This window comes from Schistocerca serialis, chromosome 6, assembly GCF_023864345.2.
Source record: "Schistocerca serialis cubense isolate TAMUIC-IGC-003099 chromosome 6, iqSchSeri2.2, whole genome shotgun sequence".
NCBI classification, from domain to species: Eukaryota; Metazoa; Arthropoda; class Insecta; order Orthoptera; family Acrididae; genus Schistocerca; species Schistocerca serialis.
Window position 1 is genome coordinate 761,704,286 of NC_064643.1, and position 13,358 is coordinate 761,717,643.

A 13,358-nucleotide genomic window follows, 5' to 3' on the forward strand; every position below is an offset into this window, starting at 1 on the left:
TGGGAAGTGGCGGTGCGGTCCCCTACGGCACTGCGTAGGATCCTACGGTCTTGGCGTGCATCTGTGCGTCGCTGCGGTCCGGTCCCAGATCGACGGGCACGTGCACCTTCCGCCGACCACTGGCGACAACATCGATGTACTGTGGAGACCTCACGCCCCACGTGTTGAGCAATTCGGCGGTACGTCCACCCGGCCTCCCGCATGCCCACTATACGCCCTCGCTCAAAGTCCGTCAACTTCCCATACGGTTCACGTCCACGCTGTCGCGGCATGCTACCAGTGTTAAAGACTGCGATGGAGCTCCGTATGCCACGGCAAACTGGCTGACACTGACGGCGGCGGTGCACAAATGCTGCGCAGCTAGCGCCATTCGACGGCCAACACCGCGGTTCCTGGTGTGTCCGCTGTGCCGTGCGTGTGATCATTGCTTGTACAGCCCTCTCGCAGTGTCCGGAGCAAGTATGGTGGGTCTGACACACCGGTGTCAATGTGTTCTTTTTTCCATTTCCAGGAGTGTAGTATTTAAGGCTGTGAAAAAAATAAAATTTTTATCAGTCAGTGATTTACTCATAAGCAAGCCTGTGGCTCGTATTATTATTTATTATCTTTGCGTTCGTCACGTATATTTAATGAAAACTTTTTTGCAAAAAATATTTTATTTTCCTGATAGCAAAAATATTTAAATTATTATTTCCTGTTATCTTGTGCGTAAAGCCCGAAAATCATATGGTTAAATATATTTCACATAATGGCTGCCAGTGCGCCATTACGACTAAAGAATGGCAGACCGCCAGTGATAAAACTTGAATTGCAGGAGTAATTAATTATTTCCACTTAGTTATGGTGGGAGAGATATGAAATGAGATTGTAAATATGTTTATACATATGTTCTGAACAAAACTTACGTACAATTAACAAAACATCGTACTAAAGCGTCTAGTGGATTCGAGAGCTGACACCGGAGCGATCTTTTTATCCATCCAACTATTTTACACTCATAGTCTTTGTTATACTTAGTATTTGCTACACAGAAATATATTGATTATTAATATATTTTTATGTTCAAAACAAGGAAAAGTGGAGAGCTTTTTCCGTTCAGAAATAATATTCCATCACTGACAGCACAGTGACATACATAAACAAGCATAGAGTTTTGTTCGTTATTGACACAGTTCAGTTGTGGTTATCGTAACATTTTACTGCGGTTTTTCGAGTGTTTGCCAGGAGACGGTACACTATCGACTGCCGTAATGTGGACCCTGTAGAGGAGGGATGGCCAAGACCTCCGCTTGTGTGTGATCTTGTGCACGCGTGCCAATCTCTCTCATCTGACGGCACACTTCTCCCTCTACGACGCCACACTGTCTGACCAGGAAGAGGGGAATGGAAGCTGTGAAAGGGCCGCACGCGGCACGCAGCAGACGCCGGAAAGCACGAAAGAGTGCTACAATCCAGGATTCGACGTGTGAACGCGAGCACTGCATCCCATGGAGGCCACTCTGAACATCTGTTGTGACGTGGATACGATGCAGCTGTGTACTGAGTTCCGGGACGATTTGTTGTCATTGGGCGCACACCGTCCATTCCCGGACACACGTTCATAGGACCCTTTTTTCTCCATTTCCAGTTAGGAATCCGTCCATGCAGTTGTCGATTTTTATTAATGTTCACCCTGTATGATATCCCAATACACGGTATAGATTGTTGGTTCACCTGAATCACAGATACAATTATATCGTACACTATTACATTTATAGCTTATTTATCCATGTAGATGTATTTTCTTGTCGAAGGCGCCAATGCAGACATAGCTCCTACGCGTCCAGAATCGTGAACGAATTATACCGACGACAATGCCATGCAGATATTGTGCAATGTCAGCAACAGTCGGCTAAGTCGTACTTGCTAGACTGTGTCGAAACTGGTCATTGAAGAAACAAAAATATTTCAACACGCGATCTTGGTTGCTAAAATTCTTACTTGTCACCAAATCTCAGATCGCGCTCAGCAGTACAAGCAATTTATATTATATACAAACAAGTGAAACCTTTGAGTCCCGTCAGGATATAATCATCAGGTGCATTAGTTAGCAGCACTTATGGAAATAGGTACGAAAAAGTTAGAGCAGGTCATAAACATCAAAACCCTCACAATAATGTCCTTTCATGTTAGCATGGCTCCTAAACTCTTACGATGTAGCGAACAACACAGGGACATGACAGTCTGTGTTTTACTGCCATCTGTGGACACAAATGTTGAAATATCGCAGCCAAAGAGTTTCCTCTGCTACAGCTAGAGAGGTCACGACAGGCTTTTTTATGACACTATGAACAGGGGGGGGACTTTTAAATTACCTCGGGGTAGGAAAGGGTTGATGGATTAACTAATATATTTCATGAAATGTATTCGTAGTTGCGAATACTAACAACCATTAGCTGTGTAAGGGAATGACGACAGTGAAAATTTGTGCCGGACCGAAACTGGAACGCCGGTTCCAGGCATCACGCAAGCGGCCGCGTTGACCGCTTCCTTTTATCTCATTTTGCTCTACATTGTTCGTTGAGTTCGTTCGGGGCGCACGTCCGATGACACTCGTTCAGGTTCCCCGTTCATCCGTTCACTCAGTTTTTTTTTATTACAGAGGGTTGCTAACACTCTGACCGAACACGCCGAGCTACCGTGCCGGCTACCGCTTTGGCTATCCTCGCAAGACCCACGGCCAGGCCCACACTTCCATATGTCGTCGTTCCTTCGTCACGGCCCGTGCTCGTACACACATTACGTCATTCCCGTACAGGGGAGGACTTTTTAATTGAAACTGACTACTACATAACGGCGGATAGATACGATATTGCAGTCGGCCGCTGTGGCCGAACGGTTCTAGGCCTTTCAGTCCGTAACCGTGCTGCTGCTACGGTCGCATGTTCGAATCCTGCCTCGGGCATGGATGTGTGTGATGTCCTTAAGTTAGTTAGGTTTAACTAGTTCTAAGTTCTAGGGGACTGATGACCTGAGATGTTAAGTCCCATAGTGCTCAGAGCCATTTGAACCACGCGATATTGCAGCGCCTGCGTTGTTAGGAAGAACAATGCAATGTTCCTTTGGACACGAGTGCATGTATGGCAATTACATAATTTCTGTACGAGTACAAGTTGTGAAACAGGAACGACGACATATGGGAGGTTGGGTCCGCCGTGGGTCGTGCACTGATAGCCAAACGTGTTAAAGCGACCGCTCGGCTCGTGTAATGCGGGAAATGCAGCTTTGAGTCCCGGTCCGGCACAAGCTTTTACTGTCGACATTCCACTATACAGCTGATGGTCGTCGATCCTCGCTACTGCGAACACATTTCGTGTAATTCAAAACGGCTGTAGTCGCCGCGGTGCCAGGCACGCATGCGAGTCCGAACAAATACTGCACCGTACTTCTTAACAACTGAGGCACTGCAATATACTATATCATTAAGGTAATTCTCATTTACTGTACCGTCTCAGTTGCACAATTTTAATTATATTAATGTTTCGATCCCTGTGAATCATCTTCAGTTCTAAGTAGTTGCGTTAGCACCTCTCTTTTCTACTCCTGAAGCACGTGTCAGAGTACAGTGATCCCATAATATTGTTTCTTTTGAGCAGCTCTGGAAACGCTCCCTAGATTTTCTAATTATTTCAGATTTTCTCGTTTCCCAGTGGCACCGTGTACATTGCGACGCGCTGATACTACGGCAAGTGTATCGCGTGCAGGCGTCCACTGCAAGTCTCTGGGCGAGCCTCCGCGGTCGCAGACTCGTCCAGCCAGCCTGGGTTGTGATTCGACCGCAAGCCGTGCATCTGCCGCCGGCCACGCTCCAGTGGCCACTGACAGGAACGGGGCGGAGCGGACGGACGGACCCGTAACTCGCTGCTGCGTCCCACGCGGCTTGCGCAGCACCTGCGCTGCCACTGTAGCGGCCGGACACCTGCGGTTTCGCGAGTTGAGGCCGCAGCCGCAGCCGCGGCCCTCCGAGGCGACGGCGGAAACGGCGGCGGTGGGCGGCCAGCCTCTTATGTAAATCAGCGCCGGCCCGCGTGGGCGCGGTCGTTGCCTCGTGTGTGAGCGCGGGGGCCCGGCCCGTCCCGTCGCCCCGTGTTCCCTCCTCGCACGTACATCAACGCCCGACACCGCGGATAAGGGAGGCCCAGCACCGGCCCTCACTCCTGCCGCCTGCCGTTCCGTCCTCACAAGTGATCGTACATTACGACCCCACCATAACTGTAGGCGGGGACCGTCCTCGTCGACTTCCAACGATCAAGTATTGAGTATCAGACAAGTTCCGTATCGACAGCGAGTTTGGAAGCGAACCGTAAAGTTAAAAACATACAGACAACTGTCAACTGTCCACTGCAAAACTGAGAGACGCCTGCGGGTAAGGAAAATAAATTTATACGAGCGGTAAGGAAAGTACACTACCTGACAAAAACAGTCAAGCACCCGGAATCAGAGGAAGAAACGAAATAGAACTTCTTAGCTTTGAAGGGTATGTAACATTATTTCAGTGATCACAAAATCTATCCAAATTTACGAAGAACTTGGCAGTATGAGCCCCCTTATGACTGTGACGTTGCAACCCTTCTCGTCTCGATTCATACGTGGATTCGGTTGCGAGGCTACGGTAAAGCCGTTGTACCCTCTTCTGAAGCAACCTGGCACGCAGCTGTTGTAACAAATCCTTGATACCGTGCATACTGGAACGGAGTTAACTATCAAGGTGGTCTCAAACATGTTCTGTCCAAGCAAGATCCAGAGACAGCATTGTTCTGTTGAAAAATGGCATCACAATATTGTCGTACGAGAGGTAACGCGCGAGGGTGTAGGATGTCTCTGATGTTTTGTTGTGCTGTCAGAGTTCCCTCAATCATTATCAGCCATGAGCTCAAGTCATACCCAATCACTTCCCACACCATGACGCCAGGAGTGCCACTCCGAAATATTGGAAGAATGGGAGCTCTTCTTTGGCGTCACCATACTCTACGACGGTGGTCGTCGGGCATAGCGCAGAACGACAATTCACTGTTGAACACAATGCGATGCCATTCGTCGGCAGTGCATGGTTCTCCGTCCCCATACCACTCCAATCACAGCGGTCTGAGTTAACGGCAACCTGCGCATGGGGTGGTTGTTCCCTGGTCTGGCTGCTATTAGACTATGACCAACGATGCAAGATGACACAGACTGTTGGAAGGCGTCCATCATCTGTTTTCGTACGGCAGTTGCGGATGTGAAGGGTTACGATGTGCTTGGTACACAATAAGGCAATGTGAAGGGTTACGATGTGCTTGGTGCACAGTGAGGTAATGTGAAGGGTTACGACATGCTTGGTGCAACTCTACTCACTTACATACCCATCGATGGTGTTTACATATACCAAGTTACATTAACATCCGTTTTCTGTATGCCTCACTTTTTTTGTCACGCAGTGTGTAGAAGCGGGAAAATGCTCCTGTCGAATCACAAAAATGGCGAATGCGCTCCTTTTCAAAAGACAATGACTGTAAAGTGGGGAACCAGCTGCCTCATTCTACCTTCCTCCGTACCTTTAAAATTTTTCCCAAAAATACTAACGTGCGGACATATTCGTCCTTTTTGTGCTGAGAGAGTGAAATGAGAGGCAGAGTGTATGACAACGAGGAAGAGAGAGATAGTGACGGTGAGAAGAGACAGCAGCAGTGATCTTTTTTACAAGCAGCTCACCTCAAACGCCTACAAGCTCCCCTAACCGTAACTCGCTCACACCAACTAGTCCATCGCTATAGGCCGTACATACGCAGTAACTCCCAGTTGCCCATTCTCACTCACTCACTCACCCCAACTGACTGTCACAATCTTTTGAGAAGTCTCCTGCCTCACAGCCACAGTCTCCTACGTTCTGTCCAACTACTGCTGTATCCACTCACTTTCTGCCTCCCTCTTACTGCTGCTGTCTCATTCATTCCTTCCCACTGCTGCCCTCTCTTCTCACTGTCTCTCTCTCCCTCATTGTCGGTCACAGACTCTGTCTCTCATTATCACTGGCTGTCACCTACTTCCACCTCCTTCTCCTCCTCTTTATTTCTCTCCTAGTGGCACTGCCTCTTACATTCTTTTTGTAGTACTATTCTGTCATTGTCAACTATGTTCAACTACCAGCGTATCCCTCTCGCTCACACTGCCATTGCCTCTTTCGCTGTGTCTGTATTACGACCACTGTCTATTTTCTACCAGTACTTATTACTTTTCCGTCTCTTTCCCACTGTCAATGTCTCCTTCTCGCTCAGCAAAAAATGCGCGAATATATTTGCACGCCAAAATTTGTGGGAAAATTTTTATAGGTGCCGAGGAAGGTAGACTGGGGCAGCTAATATCCCACCTTTAAACAGAAGAATATTCGCCATCTTTCGTCCTCCGATAGGAGCATTTTTCCGCTGGTCCCCTTCTTCTCCCTGCTACGGCAGCGCATATCAGCCATATGAAAAGAATTTTATGGGTCAGTAAAATTTTAGTAGTTTACTTATGTGAAATTGAAATAACGCAAAACTAATTTTACACCTCAGGTCGGGTTTTAGATGCACAAAAATTTTGCATGTACTTCGATATTACAACCTGGGGTCCCAGAAACCTTCAGATGATAAGGAGTACACTTTCAAGCATACTTCGTACTATCTCACTTTATAAATTACGTTTTCGTCTCGCACCGGATTTTAAGTGCGTATTTTACGCGTACAAGGAGGCAAAGTTTGAACCTCCGTATCTCGGAAATGGATAGAAATATTAAGCCAATTTTCAAGGTTGTTCGAGACCGGGATCTTAGAAATACATCATAAAAGTTTTAGCCATTTGCTGTGCATAGCCGTCTTGGAACCGAGGCTCGGTTTTGGTATCCAAAAACCATGTTTCTGTGGAGTTTCTCGACAACGAATAAAAGTTTTTAAAAACGGGAAGATGGCGCTTCTAGATAAATGTCAAGAGTATACCGTTAAAATCTAAGCCATTTGCTGCGGTTAGTTATTTGGGTATCCATTGCTGACGGCAAAAAAAGTAATGAGAAACGTATTTTTCGAATTTTCTCAGGAGGCGCCCATGAGCTAAATGGTGCCTCCATAAGCCACTTAAGGTGCACCGTACACTACATCTATTGCAAAAAGAACCGACTGATTTGCTCCGTTTACCTAAGCTGGTAGAGGGTTGGTCGATTGGTTGGTTATTTTGGGGGAAGGACGGAACAGCGAGGTCATCGGTCCCATCGGATTAGGGAAGGATGGAGAACGAAGTCGGCCGTGCACTTTCAAAGGAACCATCCCGGCATTCGTCCGAAGAGATTTTGGGAAATCACGGAAAACCTAAATCAGGATGATGGCCGGACGCGGGTTTGAACAGCCGTCCTTCCGAATGCGAGTCTAGTGGCTAGCCACTGCACCACCTCGCTCGATGCTGGTGAAAGTGTGTGGTATTCAAACTCTGACCTTGTACTGTAGGATATTGCTCGTTGTTCTTGAAGTATGTGGTGTGGTTCCACTAAGCTGATTCGTTGCTCTCTCTAATGAACTCAATTGGGAAAAATGGCGTACTCGTTGAGACAATAAAGCTCGTTGGTGGAGTAGCGGGATTCAAATCAACATCGAGCCTCCCTGATTTGTATTTTCTGTAGTTTTCTTAAATCACCCGCGGCGATTGCAGAAGTGTTTACTACAACAAAGTGATTGTCAGTTTCCTAGCTCACTCCTGTCCAACAAAATTAGCACTACGTCTAAAACAACCTACATGTCGGAGGAGCTTTGATCACAACGTCCCGTTCTTCCCGTGACCAGAGCCTCAACACAGCGCCGATCTCTAATCTTTCGCCCCATTTTCCTTCAAATGATTCATTTGTCTCTTGAAAGAATATGACATCGCTCCTCTCAGACACACTTGATCTACATGGAAGCCATGTGAACACCCAAGCAGCATTGTCATTATTTCGAACGCAAAAATTGTGAACCAGTTTCATGTGAGTTCGTGACCGTACTGGAATACTGACGGTACTTTTTCTCTCTGCAGTATAGTGGGTGAAGTGCACAACCCGAATGACTGCGATGAATGTTAATGGAGTGCATTAAATGTCTTAGTAGCTGTGATTGTTTACGGAAGAGGAACGAAGAAAATACGTGAAACGCATTTCCAGCACATAGCCTTCTACTCTCAAATAATACGAAGAGCTTAAGTTCCTAGAAGATTTAACCAATATATTACTTCCTAGTAAATATATATCGTGAAAAGAACACGAAAGCACGATAGGAGAGATCAGAATTCGACGAAGGCTTACAAACATTCACCCTTCTCGCGCACCGTTCGCGACTGGAACAGGAAAAAGTGAGGGGGGGGGGGGGGCGGGCGGGGAGAGTGACAGCAGTACACAAAGTACCCTCCCACCACACACTATGATGATGCTTGCGGAGCATAGACGTAGATGTACAAGTTTGTCACAGAATAACGTCCCCATTTGATTGAGTGAACACCACACAAAACTGCACATGCCCGCACTCTGATATTGGCCGGGCCAAGAGCATAGGCTGGTGGTCAGACGAATAACTCGGGACGTAAATGTCGCATGCACTAGCAAGAACTGAGTCGGTTAAGTGCGGCTCGAGTGCCACTGTACGTTAGCGACCTCGACCGTGTAGGCAAGTTATTGAGATCTAAAGTGAGTGTAGTTATCGCAACAACTTCATATTTGGACACGAAGCTTCGCAGTATGGCTCTAATGGACCGACTGGATGCGGAGAGATCGTTAAGGCTGTGGTACGACTGTCCTCCCTGCTCGAAACAGTTCCGTGCCGGCTGGAAGGCAGAGGGAACAGATTCTCGAATCATTTGTTCTGCTTAGTGGCGGTGCCCGTTGCAGGGATGGCAGTGCTCTTCCACGTGGAGCTCGGTTGGTATGACTCGAATGCTGCGGACAGCGCGCTCCCCGAATTCTATTGAACAAGTTCCCCTAGAACTTGGAACTACTTGAACCTAACTAACCTAAGGACGTCACACACATCCATGCCCGAGCAGTCGCGCGGTTCCGGACTAAAGCGCCTAGAACCGCTCGGCCACAGCGGCTGGCTGGAACTTCTCATATTGGAAAAGCGTCAGCATCGGTTAGAGCTGTTGGAGAGCTAGAAATGGCCCCTCTGTAGCAGTGATAAAATGTACCTGGAGCATTCATCAGCGGACACACTTTATCGATATCACACGCGTTCTAAATTGTGTTAGCTGTTTGTAGGGACCACAAAGTATTACAGACCACGTTCATCAATGTTCCAGTACATCACATGGTGACTGGAGTTATATTTTTCTGCTATGGTGTCAGACTAATGTAACATCATGTTTGTTCTTACCATCCTCTCGCAGTTTCCACCAATATAAAAAAGCGAAACTCTGTATGTGAAAGATACTGAAACGTCACTCGTGTACGAGGTAGAAGCAGGAGAGAACGCGCGAGAGAAGTGTATATAGGTAGCTTTAATCTGGTACATGCCTTGGATTATTAGTCATTGGAAAGTAACGTCAAATCCTAAATCACTGTTAAAACAGTACAACAGTCGTCAGTAAGAATTTGGACAGACATTGCAAGTCCAGGAAGACGGGTCACTGTTGGCTTCCTCTCAACTCTTCCGAGATATCTATTGTGTATCTCTAAGGGGTGAATGACTTCGTAATAACTGCTTCTACATTGTAAGTTTGCATTGTGATGATTTTAGAACTGAACTAAAGGAGAAAATGAGAGCTGGTGTCGGCATGTAGCCTGCTGCTCTTCAACATTCCAGACGGGATGTCGAACCCACGAGTAAGATGATTCACCTCCATAAGCGACTACTGGCTGCGTTCCATGAAGTAATGTAGAGAACTTTAGAGTAAAGTCTGAAACGTTAGCGCAAGGGGGCAGCAGAGAGGCGTACCCCGACAATAGCGCTACCTAACCAATGGATTTTCAGACGGGTCCCGATTCTGCACCCGAAGATTTCGAGAAGAACGAACTTTGCCAGATTGCGTTCGTCATAGTCATAAGGGCCCAACACCTAGCGTGATACTACGGCCTGCCATTGAGTACACACAATACGATCAGCTCTGATTCGCACAGTCGATAATGTAGACAGCCAGTGTCACTTTCTGACTTGTTAAGGTTGGTGTCTGCGTTTAAGTCTCAGTGACATTATCTTCCAGCAAAATAATGCAAGACCGCACGGTGTTCGTTCTGTCGTGCATCGATACAGAAGTTTCCCTGACCAGGACATTCCTCAGATCACTTACCGTGGAAACATCTGCCCCTGAATCGCCGAGAGATAGCACGACACCTCTCGCTAGCCACTAAGATCTATGAACTGTGGCATAGAGATGAAGCAGCGTGGGATGACTTACTACTCATCCACTATATCTTGTATATGGCCGCAAGCGCAAATACTTGGTGACGATACAGTAAACAAGTCCAGTGGTGACCAAGGAAATGAAATGAACGTATTGCATTGTTGGCCGGGAGGCCCCATCCGGGGAAGTTCGGCCGCCGAGTGCGAGTCTCACTTCAGTCGACGCCACATTGGGCGAGTTGCGCGCCGGTGATGAGCATGAAATGATGATGAGGACAACACAACACCCAGTCCACGAGCGGAGAAAATCTCCAACCCGGCCGGGAATCGACCCCGGGACCGCTGCATGGGAGGCAATCACGTCACCACTCAGCTAAGCAAGCGGACGGTGACCAAGGAAAACGCATCGCACTATAAATGTTTTGAGGTCAGCTGTGCATATAGTATGAACCCCGATCACTCACGATAAGCTGACCGAAACGCACTCAGTCACAGGTGCAATAATATTGCGGTCGACTAATACCAGTACCTGTCATGCAAGCTCAGTTCCATTTAATGCCCAGCCGTGTTGTGACCATTGTTGGTGGCACAGATGGCCACACTCTATACTAAGTTTCACATCCTTCACACCCACAAATCAGCAACAAATTTCATAACGTACTCTCCTTACTACATTATATACGCACAATATGTACACTACTGGCCATTAAAATTGCTACACCAAGAAGAAATGCAGATGATAAACGGGTATTCATTGGACAAATATATTATACTAGAACTGACATGTGATAACAATTTCACGCAATTTGGGTGCATAGATCCTGAGAAATCAGTACCCACAACAACCACCTCTGGCCGTAATAACGGCATCGATACGCCTGGGCATTGAGTCAAACAGAGCTTGGATGGCGTGTACAGGTACAGCTGCCCATGCAGCTTCAACACGATAAAACTGTTCATCAAGAGTAGTGACTGGCGTATTGTGACGAGCCAGTTGCTCGGCCACCATTGACCAGACCTTTTCAATTGGTGAGAGATCTGTACAATGTGCTGGCCAGGGCAGCAGTCGAACATTTTCTGGACCCAGAAACGCCCGTACAGGACCTGCAACATGCGGTCGTGCATTATCCTGCCGAAATGTAGGGTTTCGCAGGGATCGAATGAAGGGTAGAGCCACGGGTCGTAACACATCTGAAATGTAACGTCCACTGTTCAAAGTGCCGTCAATGCGAACAAGAGGTGACCGAGACGTGTAACCAACTGCACCGCATACCATCACGCCGGTTGATACGCCAGTATGGCGATGACGAATACACGCGTCCAATGTGCGTTCACCGCGATGACGCCAAACACGGATGCGACCATCATGATGCTGTAAACAGAACCTGGATTCATCCGAAAAAATGACGTTTTGCCATTCGTGCACCCAGGTTCATCGTTGAGTACACCATCGCAGGCGCTCCTATCTGTGATGCAGCGTCAAGGGTAGCCGAGCCATGGTCTCCGATCCGTTACAGCCATGCGGATAAGATGCCTATCATCTCGACTGCTAGTGATAAGAGGCCGTCGGGATCGAGCACGGTGTTCCGTATTACACTCCTGAACCCACCGATTCCATATTTTGCTAACAGTCATTGGATCTCGACCAGCGCGAGCAGCAATGTCGCGATACGATAAACCGCAATCGCGGTAGGCTACAATCCGACCTTTATCAAAGTCTGAAACGTGATGGTGCGCATTTGCCCTCCTTACACGAGGCACCACAACAACGTTTCACCAGGCAACGCCGGCCAACTGCTGTTTGTGTATGAGAAATCGGTTGGAAACTTTCCTCATGTCTGCACGCTGTAGGTGTCGCCACCGGCGCCAACCATGTGTGAATGCTCTGAAAAGCTAATAATTTGCATATCACAGCATCATCTTCCTGTCGCTAGCACGTCATCTTCGTGGTGTAGCAATTTTAATGGCCAGTAGTGTAATATTACCTTGTGTCCAGCCTTCCCTGAAGTTGTAGTTTTAATAGTTGTCGGTGTTAATGGAAAAGTCTGAAAGCCGCAGCGCCGTTTTCTGATTTTTGGCTTCTGTTTCGGCCTCATCTGACGTAAAGCAGAGAGTGACGAGTGGGGGACGCAGAAACACGCGCTCCTCTCGCGTCTGCGTGGCGCGGCCCGGCCCCCCTCGGCCCACGCCACGCCACGCACCGCCCACGCACGGAAGACGCGGCGGGTCCGCTGCCTGGTGCGTGGGCAGACCGGCGGCCGCGGCGCCCACCGCCGGCTGGCCACAGCTGTACAGCTGCAGCTGCAGCTGGCGGCGAGGGAATCAGAGAGATACGTACAGTTAGCGCCGAGACGGTAGTGAAGCAAACTGAGCAACCCTCCGCAATTTTTTAAGCTCTCAAAACCAATGGGCGTGATATAAGATAGAGGCAGATAACGTGTCAACTGACTACGAAATATGATCCAGCTGTTTAAGTTTAGTGGTACAGCCTGAAGTGACATTAACCCTGATTATGATGGTATAAATTGTCTTTCAGGAATAACTACATACTTGCGAATATACCAGCCCAGGACCACCAATTGCGTCGCATTCAGAATACGAAGATACGGTCTGGAAAATTCAATGTAGGATTAGCTTTCGTGTCGTTTAATATTACAGCCTTCACTATTCGTAAGAAAATACTACCCAGAAAAATGACAAAAATCAGTTGGAGATATGTGTTACCCACAGGTTCCGGAGAACAGAGTTGAGAGGAAAACGTTCTAAACATGTTTCCTTTTATAGAAACTGTACGTAGCAAATGGTTAAATTTGTAATTAAATTTTAAAAAAGTGAAATGAACTGTGTGTTACATGGGTCAAATACATCAACTCCGACCCACCGACCGGGTATATTACCACAGTTCCGAGCCAGTCAGTCGAGATATTCAACGAAGTTGTCGGATGATCGTGACTTCGTGAAATGAATACTTAACGCACTGACTAGCTAAACACCACAACACAAGCGGCTGCGGTT

At 47.6% G+C, this 13,358-nt stretch overlaps 1 protein-coding gene across 1 annotated transcript in view; it reads left to right on the forward strand.

Moving 5' to 3' along the window:
- Positions 1-13,358, forward strand: part of LOC126485074 (uncharacterized) — a 172,908-nt gene that overhangs the window by 113,192 nt on the left and 46,358 nt on the right. The window contains exon 5 of the mRNA XM_050108677.1: positions 12,477-12,677. Coding sequence (XP_049964634.1) covers positions 12,477-12,677 — 201 coding nt within the window. The remainder of the gene's footprint in view (positions 1-12,476; positions 12,678-13,358) is intronic.